This window comes from Rhinopithecus bieti, unplaced genomic scaffold (genome assembly GCF_001698545.2).
Source record: "Rhinopithecus bieti isolate Rb0 unplaced genomic scaffold, ASM169854v2 scaffold_6063, whole genome shotgun sequence".
Lineage (NCBI taxonomy): Eukaryota > Metazoa > Chordata > Mammalia > Primates > Cercopithecidae > Rhinopithecus > Rhinopithecus bieti.
The window spans coordinates 1008073-1027937 of NW_016805186.1; the positions used below are offsets into that span (position 1 = coordinate 1008073).

General features: G+C 44.3%; 1 protein-coding gene across 14 annotated transcripts in view; it reads left to right on the forward strand.

Annotated features, from left to right (window-relative positions):
* The window catches only part of CDC14B (cell division cycle 14B), a 141363-nt gene that overhangs the window by 91046 nt on the left and 30452 nt on the right, over nt 1–19865 (forward strand). For 9 of the 14 annotated variants that reach the window (XR_001885468.1, XR_001885469.1, XR_001885467.1 and 6 more), the window contains exons 10-13: nt 4740–4878; nt 5045–5204; nt 5856–5953; nt 17247–17363. Coding sequence is in view for 9 of the 14 variants with exons in the window: in XM_017871491.1 (XP_017726980.1) it covers nt 4740–4878; nt 5045–5204; nt 5856–5953; nt 17247–17363 (514 nt within the window). In the remaining 5 variants the exon portion in view is untranslated. Of the gene's footprint in view, nt 1–4739; nt 4879–5044; nt 5205–5855; nt 5954–11953; nt 12098–17246; nt 17364–17541; nt 18544–19865 lie in introns of those variants that run through there. The other 5 variants (XM_017871495.1, XM_017871493.1, XR_001885471.1 and 2 more) reach the window with 4 other exon arrangements.

The window sequence follows — 19865 nt, forward strand, 5'->3', positions numbered from 1 at the left end:
CCTTCTCCTCCTTCCTTCTCCTCCTTCTCCTCCTTCTTCTCCTCCTTCTCCTCCTCCTCCTTCTCCTCCTTCTCCTCCTTCTCCTCCTCCTTCTCCTCCTTCTCCTCCTCCTTCTCCTCCTCCTCCTTCTCCTCCTCCTTCTTCTCCTTCTCCTCCTCCTTCCTCCTCCTTCTCCTCCTTCTCCTCCTTCCTCCTCCTCTTCTTCTTCTTTTCTTCTTCTTCCTTTTTTTTTTTGAGATGGATTTTCACTCTTGTTTTCCAGGCTGGAGAGCAATGGTGCAATCTCGGCTCACTGCAGCCTCCGCCTCCTGGGTTCAAGTGATTCTCCTGCCTCAGCCTCCACAGTAGCTAGGATGACAGGCACACGCCACCACATCCAACTAGTTTTTGTATTTTTAGTAGAGACAGGGTTTCACCATGTTGGCCAGGCTGGTCTCAAACTCCTGACCTCAAGTAGTCCACCCGCCTCAGCCTCCCAAAGTTCTGGGATTACAGGTGTGAGCCACCACACCCAGCCAGCAGCATTACTCTTAATAGCCAAAAGGTGGAAGCAATCCAGGTTTCCATCAGAGGAAGGCTAAAGAAATGGCTAAAGAAAATGTGCTATGTCATACAGCAGAATATTTTGCATCCATAGAAATGAAGAAAATTCTGACACATGTACTGCAACATGGCCGAACCTTAAAGATAATAGGCCAACTTAGGTCTGCTAGTCAGAAAAGGACAGATACTGTATGAATCCACTTGTATGTGATACGCGGGGTAAGAGAAAGTAGAATGGTGGTTGCCAGGGCCTGAGGGGAGGCAGGGATTGGTAGTTACTGTTTGATGGGTCCTGAGTTTCCGTTTTGCAAGATGAAATATGTTCTGAAGATGGATGGTGGTAATGTTTGTACAACAGTGTGAATGCACTTAATGCTGCTGAACTGGACACATAAAAAGTGGTTAAAGTGATAGTCAGAAACTGACAGTAAGGAAATGTAAGTTTCTGAATTAACTGATACAGAATTTAAAATAACTGTCTTAAACATGTTCAGTGAGCTAAAAGATAATTCAGACAACTAAATAAAATCAGGAAAATGATACATGAAGAAAAACGGTAAATTTTATGTTATGTATATTTTACTCCAATTTTTAAACATAATTAAAACAAAATCCAGCATTGCTTATTTCATTTTTTAATTATAAAAACCAGTTGAAGTTATTCTTCACCAGGGTCCTTTTGCATCCCAACCCCATCACACACCCGACATTTGACAATGTGCGGTGACCTTTTTTGAGGGTTGGGTACTACTGGCATCTGGTAGGTAGAGATCAGGGATGCTGCTAAACATCCTACAGTGTACAGGACAGCCCTCACTGTAAATAATTGTCCAGCCTCAAATGTCAGTACTGCTGAGGTTGAGATACCCTGAAATAGAATGATGACCAATTAAAAGCCTAGAGAGGCTCTTGGATGATTGCATCTTTGTTTAGGGAGGAAAAGTGATGACAGTATGAAAACTGGGCTGTACCGTGAAGATTGAGAGTCATCAAGAGGTGTATTAGTCTGCTGGGGCATATCACCGGCTGGGTGGCTTAACCGCCAGCAGTTAATTCTCTCACAGTTCTGGGGGCTGGAAGTCCAAGGTCAAGGCACTGGCAGGGATGTTTTCTGGGAAGGCCTCTCTCTTCCGCTTGCAGATGGCTGTCGTCTCTTGAGTCTTCTCATGGTCTGTCCTCTGCTTGCACTTAACTCCTGCTGTCTTGTTTCTTTTCTTTTTTTTTTTTTGAGGCAGAGTCTCCCTCTGTCGCCCGGGCTGGAGTGCAGTGGTGCGATCTCGGCTCACGGCAAGCTCCGCCTCCCGGGTTCAGGCCTTTCTCCTGCCTCAGCCTCCTGAGTAGCTGGGACTACAGGTGCCCGCCACCTCGCCCGGCTAGTTTTTTGTATTTTTTAGTAGAGACGGGGCTTCACCATGTTAGCCAGGATGGTCTCGATCTCCTGACCTCGTGATCCGCCCGTCTCGGCCTCCCCAAGTGCTGGGATTACAGGCGTGAGCCACCACGCCTGGCTCATCTCTTTCTTTTCTTAGGAGTACCCCAGTCCTATTGGATTAGGGCCCCACTCTGTGACCTTATTTACTTCCATAAAGGCCTTATCTCCAAATAGAGTTGTACTGGGAGTTAGAACAACATACAGATTAAGATTAGGGGAGACACAATTTACTTCATTATATTCTGCTCTCTGACCCCCTCAAATTTATGTCCCTTCAGTTCAAAAATACATTCACCCCATCTCAACAGCTCTGAACATCTCAGCTCATTCTGGCATCAACTCCAAGTTCAGAGTCTCATCTAAATAGCATTCAACTCAAGTATAGGGGAGACTTGAGGTATGATCCATCCTGAGACATAATTCCTCCCAGCTGTGATGGTATAGGCGCAGGACAGACTTTCCCGTTCCAAAAGGGAGAAACCAGAAGAAAGTGCTTCTAAACAAGTCCAAAACCTAGCCAGGCAAATCCCATTACATCTTACGGCTAGAGGATCATCCTCTTTGGCTCCACACTGTGCCCTCCACGCCCTCTTCGCCCTCTAGGGTGGTGGCTTTGCCCCTGAGGGCTGTGGTCAGAGGCAGCTGGGTTCGCTGTAACTGTCAGAGGTGGCCCTACCCTGTGAAATCAAGGAGTAGACAGGCTTGCCCTGAGCTTATATACTCTGTGTCTTGGTGGCAGTGGCAGCACTGGGGGTCTCTAAATTGCCCTTGGGATCATCCTTCCTTTTTTTTTTTTTTGAGATGGAGTCTTGCTCTGTCGCCCGGGCTGGAGTGCAGTGGCTGGATCTCAGCTCACTGCAAGCTCCGCCTCCCGGGTTCACGCCATTCTCCTGCCTCAGCCTCCCGAGTAGCTGGGACTATAGGCGCCGCCACCTCGCCCAGCTAGGTTTTTTTTTTGTATTTTTTGGTAGAGACGGGGTTTCACCGTGTTAGCCAGGATGGTCTCGATCTCCTGACCTCGTGATCCGCCCGTCTCAGCCTCCCAAAGTGCTGGGATTACAGGCTTGAGCCACCGTGCCCGGCCATCCTTCCTTTTCTTGAAGAACAAAGAATGTTTGCATCCAGGTAGCTCTGCTTTCAGAAGTCCAAAAGCCTTACTTTATTTTATTCCATGTCCATCCCCTTTACCGCAAGTTGCCAGTGTCTCTACTGGTATAATCCCATCTCTCTTCCTTGCTTCTGCTGAGACGGCTGATTAAGTCTAGGGAATCTCTTTAGAGGAGGAGTGTTCAGCCACACCCTTGACTTTTCTCTCTGTAACACTCTTATTTTTTGCAATATGGATAGCCTGAGAATTTTCTGACTCTAGTTCCTGATTCCCTGTTGCTTAACAATTTCTTCTTTAATTTGTCTTTTTTTCCTTTTGCATTTTACTGTAACCAGTTAAAGAGAAATCAGGTTGTATCTTCAACACTTTCCTTATAAATCTCCTCTGCTAAATATCCAAGGTTGTCATCCACAAAGCCACTTCTCCATTTCTATTTAGTTGTTACAGTGACACCCACCTCATAATCCAAATCTGTTTTATTTAGGGTTCTCCAGAAAAACAAAGCCAGTAGGATTTTTTTTTTTTTTTTTTTGTAGGAGATTTATTAAAAGGAATTGGCTTATGCAAGTATAGATTCTGGTGAGTCCAAAATATGCAGTGTGCGCCAGCAGCCTGGAAACACAGGAGAGCTGATGGGGGCAGATGAAAGCCAAAGGCAGTCTCTTGCTCAGGAAAGTCAGTGTTTTTGTTCTGCCCAGGTTTTCAGGTGATTGGATGGGGCCCATCCACATTATGGAGGGAACTGTGCTTACTGAAAGCTCACCAACTTAAATGTTAATCTCCAAAGATTCATTCCGGATTGACACATAAAATTAACCATCACTGGAGGTAATGATAATAGTGTAGATAAGACAGGCCAGCACCAATAGAGGTTTAAAAAAATCTGAGTGAAAATACAATATAACAAACTAGAAAATATAATTGGATGTGGGAATAAGTGCAAAATTGCAAGCCTTTGTTTTTGCAAAGATGGTGGTACCATTTTTCTAAAATGCCCAGGGCAGAAGACACTGCACTTACTAGAATGATTGCTTAGAAAGTGATTCTCCACCTCGACTACGTGTAGAATCATCTGGAAGATTTTAGGAATCTCTCTGTCCAAGCTATGCTGCACACCAGTTAAATCTAAATTCTGGGCGTAAAGCCAGGCGTGGTGGCTCAAGCCTATAATCCCAGCATTTTAGGAGGCCAAGGTGGGCGGATCACCTGAGGTGAGGTGAGTTTGAGACCAGCCTGGCCAACATGGTGAAACCCTGTCTCTACTGAAAATACAGACATTAGCCAGGTGTGGTGGCACACGCCTGTAATCCTAGCTATTTGGGAGGTTGAGGTAGAGGAATTGCTTGAGCCTGGGAGGTGAAGGTTGCAGTGAGCCAAGATCGCATCATTTCTCTCCAGCCAGCCTGCTGGGCGACAGAGCGAGACTCTATCTCAAAAATAAATAATTAAATGAAACAAATAAATACATTCTGGGCATGAGACCAGGCATCAGTATTTAAAAACTTCTCTAGGTGATTCCAGAGTATAACCAGCCTTGAGAACTGCTGTTGAGAGAAGCAGAGTCATGAGAAGCCTTTTACAAAAATTCTACCTGCCCAACAAAATCCTGGAGTACATGAGCCCAAGTTTCATTTCTGTGCTTCTTTCTTTTCCTAGCTGGCCTTGGCCGCACAGGCACTCTGATAGCATGCTACATCATGAAGCATTACAGGATGACAGCAGCCGAGACCATTGCGTGGGTCAGGATCTGCAGACCTGGCTCGGTGATTGGACCTCAGCAGCAGTTTTTGGTGATGTAAGTAGTAGCGTACATCTGTAGTTCCAAGGGAACAAGTGGGGTTGGAATCTGATGGGGACTGGAATTTCCCTTAGTTTCCAGTAACAACAGATAGTCTGGTAGGAAGAAGTTGTTCATGTATCTTTCTGGAAAGCTCTATTTTGATGTTATTTAAATGCTCTAGGAAGCAAACAAGCCTCTGGCTGGAAGGGGACTATTTTCGTCAGAAGTTAAAGGGGCAGGAGAATGGACAACACAGAGCAGCCTTCTCCAAACTTCTCTCTGGCGTTGATGACATTTCCATAAATGGGGTCGAGAATCAAGACCAGCAAGAACCCGAACCGGTAATGAAGCTGTTTCTGTTGAGATGTTGTTACTGCTTTAACTGCTGTTGAAACCTTGTCAGGGCATGGAGAAATCTGTAGGTAAAATAATAAAGCAGCTCTTGGATGATTGTCAGTTTTTTATATTTATAACCCTCTCTAGGCACTTCTTACCCAAAATAATGGAAACAAGGTTGTGTGTGTCCATAAAACTGTAACTCGGCAGGTGCATAAAGGTTGTGAAGTGAGCTCTTTAGCCAGATCTACCCCTGCCCCTCACCCCTTTTTGCCGTTTCACAGCAGCCGATTTAGGAAAGCAATCAGTCTCAAATGGGGAGCTTTTAACAAATCAAGGGCTTAGGGGGCAGCAGTACTACATTAAGTGGTAGTAAGTACACTGTGAGATTTTAAAAAGAATGTTTTCAAACGTGAAAGCCCATTAACCCTCTTCACTGTTGATACGTTCTATAATGAGTGCTGCTGGGTTGTCTCTGAAAGTCAGCTTTGGCTGTCTTAAAATGGGATCTGTAGCTTGATTGTGAAAGGGAAAAATATTTTAGAGTTTGCAGAAACTTGGACTGTCTGTGCTTATGTGGATAAATTGCTGCTCTGCTTTACTGGATTAATAAGTGCAATGTAAACCATTAGCTCAGTGTTTTTTTACTTACACAGTACAGTGACGACGACGAAATCAATGGAGTGACACAAGGTGATAGACTTCGGGCCCTGAAAAGCAGAAGACAATCAAAAACAAACGCTATTCCTCTCACGTGAGTCTGGCTTCCTTTGTTGTGGTTGATGTTTCTTTATTATGTGTGTGGGGTCCTTGGTGAGGGTTTCTCCTGCACATTTTTCTCCATAATTGCAAGCCCATGATGCCACTTTGAAATGTTTGCCTATGTTATTTAAAACCTAGGGGTGCTGGCCTTGGAATCTCTCAGCTGTCCCTTGTTTACCTTGGTCCTCATGGGCCTTTATGGGTGGGAAGGCGACATCAGGGATGCTTTTTCTCCGTGAATAATCAGCACGGGGCATCCTCCAGAGCTCAAGAGCAGATGGAAAGCCCAGGATGCCAGACCTGTCCATAGTTATAAACCGGTCTATCTCTTTACATTCGCCATGTTGCAGATCACTTGTTTTGATCAGCATGACGTGACGGCTTAATGACATTATGTTGTTTTTGGGGCAACAGTGAACTGGTCTAAACTATATTTTGGGTTTTTTGTTTGTTTCTTTGGGGAATGATTTTCTAGTTATAGAGGAAGATTTAGCCTGGGAACAGGAAGTGTTACAGTTACTGAGTGGATGTGTGTCCGTGTGTCCATTCTTGTGAACGTGTGTTCGTTGGGATTGAACCTGACGGAGCGTCCGAGATGATTAGACAGATGCGCAGACGCGAACTGCAGGACCGTGGTCTTTTTTAGTAGCTGCTTCCACCTGTGGCCACCGGATTTCTTCCTTCTGGTTACTTCCTTCTTCGTGGTGGGCACCAGATTTCCAACCTTCTTTTTTGGGGGAAGGGAGTGTGATGGACATAGATCATTTATTCAGTAAGCATCTTGTAACATGGTAAGGAAGTATGATCTAATAAACTGTTTGTATTGGCAGAGAACAGGTTTTCTTTTTCACTGAAAGTAATTCCTCACTAGTATCTTGTCATAAAAATCCTGAAGTAGAATCACATGTAAGGCATGTGTCGTTATGGGCTGCTCCTCTGGGAGGTTCTTCAAAGACCCAGTGCAAAGAGTTGCGTTCTGCAGTGTGCAGTGTTATGTGAATGTATGGAGGGCATCCATTTTGATTACAGGCATTTATGAAGATTTCTTTTGCAGCTTAGTGGTACTGTAGTCAACTAGACTGCTTTAAAAATGGTGCCTTTTGGCCAGGCGTGGTGGTTCACACCTGTAATCCCAGCACTATGGGAGACCAAGGTGGGCGGATCACCTGAGGTCAGGAGTTCAAGACCAGCCTGGGCAACATGGTGATAGCCCGTCTCTACAAAAATACAAAAATTAGCCAGGCATGATGGTAGGTGCCTATAATCCCAGCTACTCAGGAGGCTGAGGCAGGAGGATCGCTTGAATCTGGGAGGCGGAGATTGCAGTGAGCTGAGATCGCGCCATTACAGTCCAGACTGGGTGACAGAGTGAGACTCCATCCCAAAAAACAAAGAAAATGGTGCCTTTTGTATAATTTACTTAACTCCAAATGTCATTTTGTTTTTAATTTCCTTATTAAAAGTCTTCATCTAAGGCCTTCACGGTTTTTCTTTGGCAGTATCGTGGTGGCTCCAGGTAATCATCCAGATACTAACTCTGGATGTGGCGGAGGCAGGCAGTGCCCTCGAGCAGTGCTCCTCTGACTTAAGTGTGCATGAGGCACTCGGCGCTTGTTGAAATATGGGTTATGATTAGTGGGGTGGGGGCAGGGCCCAAGATTTCACATTTCTAGCAGAGGCTGCTGGTCCAGGGACCACACATTGAATTGCAAGCCCTAGGAAACTGATGCTTTTGTGGGTTGATTTTAGCTGTGTCCAGGTTTTTTTGTTTTGTTTTTCAGAATCAGCATCATCATTTATTTTTTAATACTTTGTTGCCTGCTGTTCAAAAGTCGAGAGTCAGGGGATACAAATCCTGCTTAGTCAAAAGTTTTTGTTAAATAGGCAATTTCCTTTAGTCACCCTCCGAATCTGCTACTGTCATTAACATGAGTTCAAATCTAGCTGGGCATGGCGGTGTGCACCTGTAGACCAGGCTATGCGAGAGGCTGAGGCAAGAGGACCACTTAGCCCAGGAGTCTGAGGCTGCAGTGAGCTCAGGATTCCTTTTGGTAATATCCTAAAACAATATATAAAATAGCCCCACATAACACAAATAACAAAGTTTGAGGCCACACTTTCAAAGAAGAAAGCCAAATGCTAGTTTTTCTAAGCTCTGAGTTATGTGTGTAGACCCTGGGGGATTTTTGATGAGTCTCAGCAAATCTCCTTCCTCCTCTATTACAACATTTTGCTTATCCCTTCTCTGCGTTTTCAAACCCTCTCTGCTATTATTTGCAGCTTTTTGGCCCTAGAAAAGATCAGTCGAAGGTTTTCTTTCTTTCCCTCTTGTGTCTTTATAGTTATTTTAGGAATAGAAGTCCCTGAGGGACTGTGTTCAACAATGGCTTGGGTTGAAAAATACAAAATCAATTTCTTCATCCCAATTTTGACTCATTGATTTCTGTGAGCAAGTTATTTTGCTTTAACATTGGCACTTAGCCTTATGAAAGTACAGTACGTGCAAGAAAGAAAGTTAGTGAGAAATACACAAGTATTAGTGACTCTTAGGAGAAAGTTGTCGTACATAAAATATTATTCCAATGATTGGTTTCTCTCTCTTATTTTTTTTTTTAAGATGGAGTCTTGCTCTGTTGGCCAGGCTGGAGTGCAGTGGTACGCCCTCGACTCACTGCAAACTCCGCCTCCCGGGTTCCAGTGATCCTCCTGCCTCAGCCTCCTGAGTATCTGGGATTACAGGTGTGCGCCACCAAAACCAGCTAATTTTCGTATTTTAGTAGAGGCAAGGTTTCACCATGTTGGCCAGGATTGTCTCGAAATCCTGACCTCAGGTGATCCTGCCTCAGCCTCCCAAAGTGCTAGGATTACAGGCATGAGCCACCAGCGCCTGGCCGGTTTCTCTTTTATAAATGGTCAGTTTTGGGGGAGAGTTTTAAGTTTTTTATCGATTGTAAAACGGCCATTTGCTCAGCCTGTCTAATCCTGACTACAGTGATGACAGTAAACCATGTGGCACCATTGACAATGAGCTGATCTTCAGGACGCGATGACAAGTATATTGTCTGTGCTAAAATGGATTTGGTAGATTTCATAACTTGAGCCATGAGGCCTGTTGTTCCGCATACTGATGGTTTTGACAGGTTAGGAGATGGGTGTGTGTGTTAGCAGTGGAAAGTAATTCTGAAGCCATGAGGTTTACTGGAAGAACAAATAACCATCTATAATGCTGACACCTGGACATTCAGGCCGTTCTGCCTTTAAGGAACTGAAAGTGAAGCCTGGGATGGGTAGAGAGTTTTCTAGTGCCCCCAGGTCATTTATTCATTCCGTTTAAATATTCACCCCTGTGATCTTAACATATATTAGTAGGCTTGTTTTTTTTTTGTGGGAAGATTACATAAGATGGTGTAGGTATAACTTGTGGGGTGAGGTTAGTTTGTACTTCGAGTTCACCCTTTAGTCTAATCCCTTTCCACAATATAGGATGCCTGGCGTGTACATTTTTTTTTTTCCGAGACAGAGTCTTGCTTTGTCACCCGGGCCGAAGTGCAGTGGCATAATCTTGGCTCAGTGCAAACTCCGCCTTCCGGGTTCAAGTGATTCTCCTGCCTCAGCCTCCCAAGTAGCTGGGATTACAGGCACCCGTCATCACGTCTCGCTAATTTTTGTATTTTTAGTAGAGATGGGGTTTCACCGTGTTGGCCAGGCTGGTCTCGAACTCCTGACCTCATGATCTGCTCCGCCTCAGCTTCCCAAAGTGTTGGGATTACAGGCGTGAGCCACTGTGCCTGGCCCGACATGGAATTTTTAATGATGACAGTGATGAGGTCAACAATAAAAATGACATGATAAGTCAAATCAGTCACTTCCAAAATTGATCAGCAGTACTCCGCACGCAGCACATGCTCAGTAGAGGCTCTAGTCTTTGGTCACAGATGTATCCGGATAACCATGTGGAAGTGCAGTCATTGGAAGGAGCTTCTGCCCTTCTAAATGGGAGGCGGTTTCCTTCCTTGCCGCTAGAACCCAGATCAACGGATTAAGAAACACCAAGCTGGCTGGGCGCCGTGGCTCAAGCCTGTAATCCCAGCACTTTGGGAGGCCGAGACGGGCGGATCACGAGGTCAGGAGATCGAGACCATCCTGGCTAACACAGTGAAACCCCGTCTCTACTAAAAAATACAAAAAACTAGCCGGGCGAGGTGGCGGGCGCCTGTAGTCCCAGCTACTGGGGAGGCTGAGGCAGGAGAATGGCGTAAACCTGGGAGGCGGAGCTTGCAGTGAGCTGAGATCCGGCCACTGCACTCCAGCCTGGGCGACAGAGCGAGACTCTGTCTCAAAAAAAAAAGAAAGAAACACCAAGCTGAGGCTGGACACAGTGGCTCATGCCTGTAATCCCAGCACTTTGGGAGTTCAAGGGCAGGAGGATCACTTGAGCCCAGGAGTTGGAGACCAGCCTGGCCAACATAGTGAGACTCTGTTTCTACAAAAAAATTAAACAACAACAACAACAACAAAAAAAGTAACTGGGCCTGGTGGGATGAACAGGTAGTCTCAGCTGCTACTCAGGAGGCTGATGTTGGAGGATTGTTTGCACCAAGGAGTTGGAGATTACAGTGAACTATGATAATGCCGCTGCACTCCAGCCTGGGGAGCAGAGCAGTACCTTCTGTTTCTTTCTTTCTTTCTTTCTTTCTTTCTTGAGACAGAGTCTTGCTCTGTTGTCCAGGCTGGAGTGCAGTGGCATTATCTCGGCTCACTGCAATCTTCGCCTCCCGAGCTCAAGCAATTCTCCTGCCCCAGCCTCCCAAGTAGCTGGGATTACAAGCGTATGCCACCACACCTGGCTAATTTTTATATTTTTTTTAGTAGAGCAGGGGTTTCACCATGTTGGACAAGCTGGTCTCGAACTCCTGACCTCGGGTAATCTGCCTGCCTTGGCCTCCCAAAGTGCTGGGCTTACAGGCATGAGCCACTGCGCCCAGCCGACTCGTTTCTTAAAAAGGAAAAAGAGGCCAGGTGCAGTGGCTCATGCCTGTAATCCCAGCATTTTGGGATGCCGAGGCAGGTGGATCACCTGAGGTCAGGAGTTTGAGACCAGCCTGGCCAACGTGTTGAAACCCCGTACTAAAAATACAATACTTAGCTGGGCGTGGTGGTGTACACCTCTAATCCCAGCTACTCAGGGGGCTGCAGTGGGAGAATTGCTTGAACCTGGGAGGCGGAGTTTGCAGTAAGCCAAGCTCACGCTATTGTACTCCAGGCTGGGTGACAGAGCAAGATTCCATCTCAAAAAATTATAATAATTAAAAAATAAAAAAGAAACCCCAAGCTAAAAGCCAACTAGTATGAAGAAAGTGAGTGCGGAAAACAACTAAGAAAAATCTATAGTATGCATACTTCCGTGAAATTTTGCTCCTTTTGTGTTGCCCTTGGTTAAATGTGAACCGTATTCTAAAAATGTGCCATTCCCTTAGCTTCCTGGATGACTCAGGAGTTAGTGATTCCATTGAAATGGATCAGTTCTGCTGTGTTACGTTCGTTTTTAGTTGTGCCTCCTGTGATTTTGTTAACTAGTCTGGGGTTTTGTGGTTTTGTTTGTTTGGTTTTGGTTATCTGGTTTTGCCTCCTTTGCCCATTATGGTTTGGTTTAGTTTTCCGTGTGTGCACATCTTGTGCTTTTTGAAGACCCTCAATCATTTATCTATGACTGATTTCAGTATCATGAAGTTAAATTACCATGGGGTAGTTATCTAACTAGTGACTGAGTCCGCAAGTATCAAACCTGTTTAAACACAGCATTTTGTTCTCCAACATAAAATGGCAAAACTCCATCCTTGTGGACCGCCCCTTTGTATCCCTGTTGCTGTTTTGGGCTTTTAGGGTGTCTAAAATTCACATATGGCTTGACTGATTGATTGATTGATGATTGCGTAATTTATTTTGGCTTCCCAATTTGAACATCTGTTCTTTCCCCTTCACCCCTTTCCAGATGTCCCCTAGCTGTGCTGACCTCTGCACTGTGTAGTGTTGTCATCTGGTGGATTGTTTGTGACTACATTCTTCCCATCCTGCTATTCTGTCTCGATGGTTTCAGAACACAGTAGCCATCAGGACCCCCTGACAGATAGCTGCTGTAAGTGTCCCGTTCTGTTTCTCTGCCGTTGCTTACTTCTGGTGCCTACTGTGGTTCCCACAATGCATGTTTTTCTGCTTGTCAGCTCTTAGCTTTGTTGGTTTGCCTATTTTCAAAGGTTCTTTTTCTGAATCTTTTCAATTAATGGGATGGTGGTGGGGAGGGAAGGTGGGCTTCTCTGTTCCTCCCACAGAGAGGATATTAAAAGTAACGTATCTTGTTTTAAAGTTATGCTTATCCTTAACAGATATTTCAAAATAGCACTTGATAAATGAAGACACTGAAACAGGTTTTCTTCCCTATCAAAAGTAGTTAGTTAGCTTGGGATAATTGGGGTGGTTTTATTTTTGTCGGTTGGCTATACAATTTTCCTCTAGTTTTTTCTGTGTCTTGAGTATGTCCTTCCCAATCTAGCAAAGAAGCATTTTTCCCACTGATCTACTTTCATTAAATATGTGATTTTGTAGCCTCGAAATCTGCCGTTGTACAGCAGCGCTCTCATAAGTCTTCTCTCTAGTGTGCAGAACGTCCTGCTGTGTCTCATTCTCCTCCTCCCCTTTAGGGAATACAGTAAGTACAGTGTGTAGCACTTGATACTAAATGAAAGTAGGAGGTCGGAGGTGAGGCCGCCTGTTGAAGTCGGTGCATTTCCATATGATGGTCATTGCTCCCGCTTTCCCCTTGCCCAGACATAGCCAGAATGCCTTTATTAGGCTGATAGCAGCAAATTTGTATTCTTTTGAGATCTTTTATCTTTGAAATGAAGACCTTAACAGCGAAGAGGCTTTATTTCTGCAGAAGAATGTGCAAGAGGCCCACTTGTGGAACAACATGTTGAAGACCGCCAGAAGGCGGGTGTGTCCTGTGTCACGGGGTCCACCGCCACCCTCCTGTGTCTGAGCTGCATTCTTCCTTCTCTGAAGCTTTTTCCTTAACTCATATTTTAAGAATTTCTTCTCTTTTCTCCTCTTGGACTTGGAAGTTATGAAAGAATGCAAAAGTTCCCTGCAAGATCTCTTCCAAAGAAAAATTCCATTGCAACCAACTCTGGTAGTTTGTGGTTTCATTGAGTATTTTCACATAGCTGAGAAGGATTTAAAAATCAAGCTGATTTCACTCTTCAGAATTAGGCAAAACCTGCTTAACTTGCTCCTATTGATGGCATTTTCTTGAATATCTTACAAATGAAAGCTTATTGTCGTGCATTCAGACCTGCTGTATTTCTGAGCTAGATTAACCTTTTGGGTGTTTTCTCCTTTACTTCTCTTAGTCAACTTTGATTGCCACATATTCTGACTCAAGAGCATCATGCACTACATAGATTTATTCTTCTCAAACTGTTGCAAGTGGCAGAGATGTTCCGAATGGGTGGAACAGTTGCTAATAATACTTAGTCACTTTGTGGTTGAATGATCATTCCCAGGGTAAGTTTAAAAATGGTCTCTATCAGGCTCTTTTCTTTCAGTATTCCATGTAAACTATACCTTCTGTTATTGTTGTTAATGACGTTTGCCATGGTATTTCTAGACCCAAGCAGAGTATTCAGTTTAGCCTGACTCATTATTTGGAATTTTCAGAAGCAAAAAACTTGTGACAGTTACAGTGGTATTAATCAGTATCATCTTTGTAGCACCCCATGACTTTCTTTCCAAAGGGTTTTATTTGTCAGTTGGTGACTCCTGAGTGCCACCTCTGCTGGCAGCGGACGCAGGTGGCATGGCATCGTTTGATCAGTGGTTTCCAGTGAAAAGCTCCTGTTATGCGGCGTGCATGGAGAATTAGGCCATAACAACACTTCAGGCTTCTGAGTCAGACCCGGAGATAGCGGGAAAGGCTTCTCTGAAGGCTGCAGGGCCGCAGGGTCACCTTTGTGCATGCTCTTGTAGCGTCTGGAGTGGATAGCCAGTATACACAGTGCATAGTTGTCCTGATGGATTGTTTTCTTGGAACTGGACATTTATGTTCCAGACCTGGCTTTTTAGTTTTTGGCTTTGCCGTGTTCCTTGGGTTGCAGATTTCACTGTATCTGAAGTCTCAGAGTACCGAGGCTCCAAGGATGCTGCAGAGAAGGTGAACTACAGTATAGGCAAGAGGTAGGTAGGACAGAGGATTTTGTCAGGGGAGATGGGAAGGAAGAAAATACATTTGCTGCACGCTGCTCTGCAAAGCCATGCCTGGCCTGGGTTGGGAGGCAGAAGGCAGCGAGTGCCCGGGTGCTCTGTGGCAGAGGCAACGCGTCCCCCTCTGGTGCCTGTCAGGTGGTGTGCGCTGTCACTGGTGATAGCTCAGTGGAGTTCTGCCCCCACCCTGACTTCATCAGTGCATAACCTGCAGTTAGGATAAATACCGTGTTGTCAGTGCAAATAACTGGAATCTTCCCTGGTATGATTAGCACACTCAAGTTCTATCATTCTCTTGGTTTTAAAGTTCCACAGAAATTACTAGCTATTTAATATTATTATTATATTAGTTCACTGTACACTAATTTTATAGAGAAATAAATACTTTTTAAAAGATGTTTTCCAGCAGCCTAAGAATGACTGCACGATTGAGCCGTAGTGTCTTGTTTTGAATGCCATTTCAACACTTCAGTCTTAATCTGAGAAATCAGGATTCAGATTTCCTAAGCAGGCAGTGTATCAGCTCTTGTGTTTTCCTCAGATTAATTATTTTGCAGTGTGATTGTTGTCTGTACTTTTGGCCAACCATGGCCTCAAATAATTTGAGAAGTAGGTGTTGTATTTCAAAAAAGAGCCAACAGGAGTCTCGTTTTCCCCATGCGTAAGGCAGCGGCCCAGGGGGACGACGAGAGCTGTGCAGTGCCAGTGCCGGCCTGGGCTTCAGAAGTAGCAGTGAAGCAGCAGTGATTTGTTTTGTTTTATGCAAAATTCTATATTCAAATTCTTAGCAGAGATGAATAAATATTTTTCCTTCACTTTATATAAACAGAAATAATTTTTAGGGATGGGCAGGCTGGCTCATACCTACAAATCTCAACACTTTGGAAGGTCGAGGCAAGAGAATCACAGAGGCCAGGATTTTGAGACCAGCATGGGCAACATAGCGAGACCCTCATCTCTATAAAATGAAAAATAAAAAAGTTAGCTGGGTGTGGCGACATGTACCTGTAGTCCCAGCTACTCTGGAGGCTGAGGTGGGAGGATCAGTTGAGCCCAGGATTTGAGGCTGCAGTGAGCTATGATTGTGTCACTGCACTCCAGCCTGGGCAACAGAGTGAGACCCTGTCTCTTAAAAAAAAAAGAAAAAAAAGAATTTAAAAATAGTCCTTTGTTTTTAGAAGTAGAATTCACAAGCCAGGGTAATAGTTGCCTTTAATGCTACAATTAAAGTCTTCATATACACTCTTTTTTTTTTTTTTTTTTTTTTGAGATGAGTCTCGTTCTTTGCCTAGGCTGGAGTGCAGTGGTGTGATCTTGGCTCACTGCAACTCTGCCACCCGCGGTCAAAGCAGTTCCTCCTGCCTCCAGCACCTGAGTAGCTGGGATTATAGCACCTGCCACCAACAACCTGTTTTGTATTTTAGTAGAGATGGGGTTTCACCGTCTTGACCAGGCTGGTCTTGAACTCCTGACCTTGTGGCCCACCTGCCTTGGCCTCTCAAAGTGCTGGGATTACAGGTGTGAGCCACCACGCCCAGCCTCTTGTTGCTTTTTCAGTGATGAGACGTTTAGCATTTCACTAAGTGTTGGATATGCTTTGGTTTGGGTGATGCTAAGGTTGTAGAAATGTATTGATCTTAGCATATTTTAAGGCCCTGTCTTTGGTATATTAGCCAGCATGGTGGTAGCTGAGGCCTGTGAGGTGGGATGCTCACTCATTGTAATGGTTTCTTTTTACTCTTTTGAGCTGGGTTCTCATAAGTTGTTACTGGCTTTCTCACCTTTATGTTTGAATAGGAGAGAAGAAAGCTTGTTAAGTCAGTGTTTTCTCTTTCAGAAAATTAAAAGTTGGTATCTATAAATGTGTGTATATGTGTTTAGTTTGTCACTGATTATCTCTTGAAGAAAAAGTTGCATATAGGCCTGGCGTGGTAGCTCACACCTGTAATCCCAGCACTTTGGGAGGCTGAGGTGGGCGGATCACCTGAGGTCAGGAGTTCGAGACCAGCTTGGCCAACATGGCAAAACCTCATCTTTACTAAAAATACAAAAATTAGCCAGGTGAGGTTGTGGGCGCTCATGGTCCCAGCTATTCAGGAGGCTGAGGCAGGAGGATTGTTTGAACCTGGGAGGCGGAGGTTGCAGTGAGCTGAGATTACACCACTGCACTCCAGCCTGGACAACAGAGCAAGACTCTGTCTCAAAAAAAAAATAAAAGAAAAGAATTGCATATAAAATCTTTTGATGTCTTCTGCAATTTTCCCTGTGACAATTTAAAGAAAAAAAAGTCAAAGGACCATCTGCCTCTAAAAGGACATTCCGTGCGGCCTTTATCTCAGGGCGCTCTTTTCTGATTCATCGTGTACTTCCTCCTGGGCAGCCTACTCTCATAGGCACCAGTTTCTCAAGCTTTTTAGAGTTTAATTACGGCAAGCTTTACAAAATTTAAGTGTTTTCACTTTCATTTTAGTGGCACTTGGAGATTTAGTAAGTGTTATAATCCAGACGAAACTCATATTTTGCTTAAACACTTTCTAAAATTTTGAAATGTTACATAAAATTAGTATTGATTTAGTGGATTATTACCCATACTTACAGCTTTGAAGAGTAAATATTGTATAGTTATTTCCTGAATTTATGTTCCTATTCTTTAGAATTTGGGCTTCTTAATGGTGTCTTGTTTCATGACTGAAAGTCTGAGAAGCTACTTTTACTTTTGTTGGGCAGAAAGATTTGTTTGGCTGGTGAATTTCTTTGGTGTGGGAATTGCTTAAAATGCCAAGTCATTCGCCTTCCAGAAGCAAAGCCCTCCGGTTATCTTTGTGTAACCTTCAAAGAGAAATGAGATGCTTCATTTTAAAAGGCCTTGATGTAAAAATGTGTTTCACCTTTTTTTGGTAAATGTGTTGATGGAGAATCCTCTCAATTCTCAAGATAATTTGCACTAAAGTGCAAAAATACTTTCCTCTGTCAAGTATTTGCAAATGGTTTCAGTGAATGTAATCTTATTTTTTTCCAACTATTTTCAGAGTAATTCTTCAATCCAGTGTTCAGAGCTGTAAAACATCTGAACCTAACATTTCTGGCAGTGCAGGCATTACTAAAAGAACCACCAGATCTGCTTCAAGGAAAAGCAGTGTTAAAAGGTGAGAAAAGAATCCTACTCTTCTGAAAAGTTGCAAGCATTGGCTTTCCAGTTTAATATTTGGACCCTACCTCTGGCGATTGACATGAAATTAGGAGAAAGTAGAGTCTGTGTGTTACTTGTTCATTATCTAAGAAAATCTGGACCATTTTAATGTAGGCTTTTGTTTTGTATTTCAGAAGTAATTCTCAACACTGGAAATATGGTCTCTGGGTCATGATATGGGAAAGTTTTTAAATTAAGAATTTCCAAAGCTGGCTGTCAGGACTTGGAGGACATCTTTCTAGGTGTATATCAGACACAGCATCATTGCTGGACGATTAGCTGCAAGTGAGTGTGATGGTGGACATGAGATAACTCCAGAGAGTTTGAGGATCCTTCTCTGCCTAGTGACTCTTTGTCCTCTTGGCCACAGCCCACACGCGAGGCACTCGTTCTTTCACTGTCAGCACTGTCTTCAGTAAGTGGAGGCAAAATTTCGCAAAACCAAGGTGTCCTATGACCACGTCAGTGACTCTGTTGTCTTTGGACATTTCTCATGAAGTAGACATGTCATTTTTAAAGTTTTCTGATAACAGATCCCATTTGAAGAGAGAATAGATAGCCCAGGAGTGGAAGTGGGGATAGATGGCTCAGGAGTAGAAGGGGCATCTTTTCATCTTTGCCTGGCATTGGCAGCCCATGCAGTCCTGTTTCTGTTCTCCTGATAAAAACAATCTCTTCTAATAGACATGAGTGACCTGAAGATAATCAGAACCAGCCTTGAAAATGTCCTGCACGCGCGCCCCGCTTCTCTTCAGCTTCCCTGCCCTGTGTCTCTGAGGCTTTGGGCCTCGGGGCCTTATCAGTGTGAAATTAGTCCCCAGTGCAAAGCAGCCAGTCTCCCGAGAGACCCTTGGCACAGCTGGGAGCTCTGTGTGCTTTGCATTTGGAAGACTCGTTCAGCTCTGCCGTGTTTCCTCTTCACTGTTTGTTTTGTACAACCTTACTGCACACTTACACTCACATGAGGACGCAGCAGTGCCCTGGCATGAGGATTTGAGGACTGTCAATCACTGATGCATGATTCCAGGATTTAAAATTTTTCATTAGAAATGTACCAAATATTCCCATTTCTTTACTCTTGAGAAGAATATTAGAGAAATACTGACCAAAGGTCAAAGATTTAGGTACATTGGAACAACGGCAGAGTGTTATTTCTGTTTTTTTTTTTTTTTGAGACGGAGTCTCGCTCTGTCGCCCAGGCTGGAGTGCAGTGGCCGGATCTCAGCTCACTGCAAGCTCCGCCTCCCGGGTTTACGCCATTCTCCTGCCTCAGCCTCCCGAGTAGCTGGGACTACAGGCACCCGCCACCTCGCCTGGCTAGTTTTTTGTATTTTTTTAGTAGAGATGGGGTTTCACCGTGTTCGCCAGGATGGTCTCGATCTCCTGACCTTGTGATCCGCCCGTCTCGGCCTCCCAAAGTGCTGGGATTACAGGCTTGAGCCACCACGCCCGGCCCGGAGTGTTATTTCTAACAGTGAGAAACAGGAAATGGGCTCAAGATTGTTACATTATGCCAAATGAATTGGGAGTCATACAGTTTAGTACACGAAGCAATGAGTGAAAAGAGCCATGCATAACAATTCTGAAGTATGAGCTGGGTGCAGTGGCTCACGCCTGTAATCCCAGCACTTTGGGAAGCCAAGGTGGGTGGATCACTTGAGGTCAGGAGTTCGAGACCAGCCTGGCCAACATGGTGAAACCTCATCTCTACTAAAAATACAAAAATTAGCCGGATGTGGTGGTGGGCACCTGTGGTCCCAGCTACTCGGGAGGCTGAGGCAGGAGAATTGTTTAAACATGGGAGGTGGAGGTTGCAGTGAGCCGAGATCGCGCCACTGCACTCTAGCCTGGGTGACAGAGCAAGACTGTCTCAAAAAAAAAAAAACAATTCTGAAGTATGACTCTAATTTTGTAAGTGTAAGTATACTATGTATAGAAATATAGAGATGTATAAATATTTATATACCTACAATACATCTATATTTATAGATGAATAAGTGTCTATATGTATAGAAATAAGACAAAGGAAAAATATGCTGTGATACTAATAAAAGTTCTGGTTGGGGGGACAGTTGGGATTTTTTTTTCTTTTTTATCATCTTATGTTCCAATTTTTCTACAATAAATGAAGGGAAATGGGAGTGTTTTAACTGACACTTTTAGGTGAGCCAAACTATTAATTCAGGCCAGGTGCAGTGGCTCATGCCTGTAATCCCAGCACTTTGGGAGGCCGAGGCAGGTAGATCATGAGGTCAGAAGTTCAAGACCAGCCTGGCCAAGATGGTGAAACCTTGTCTCTACTAAAAATACAAAAATTAGCTAGGTGCAGTGGCGGGTACCTGTAATCCCAGCTACTCGGGAGGCTGAGGCTAGAGAATCACTTGAACTTCGGAGGCAGTGAGCCAAGATGACGCCACTGCACCCCAGCCTGGGTGACAGAGCAAGACTCCGTCTCAAA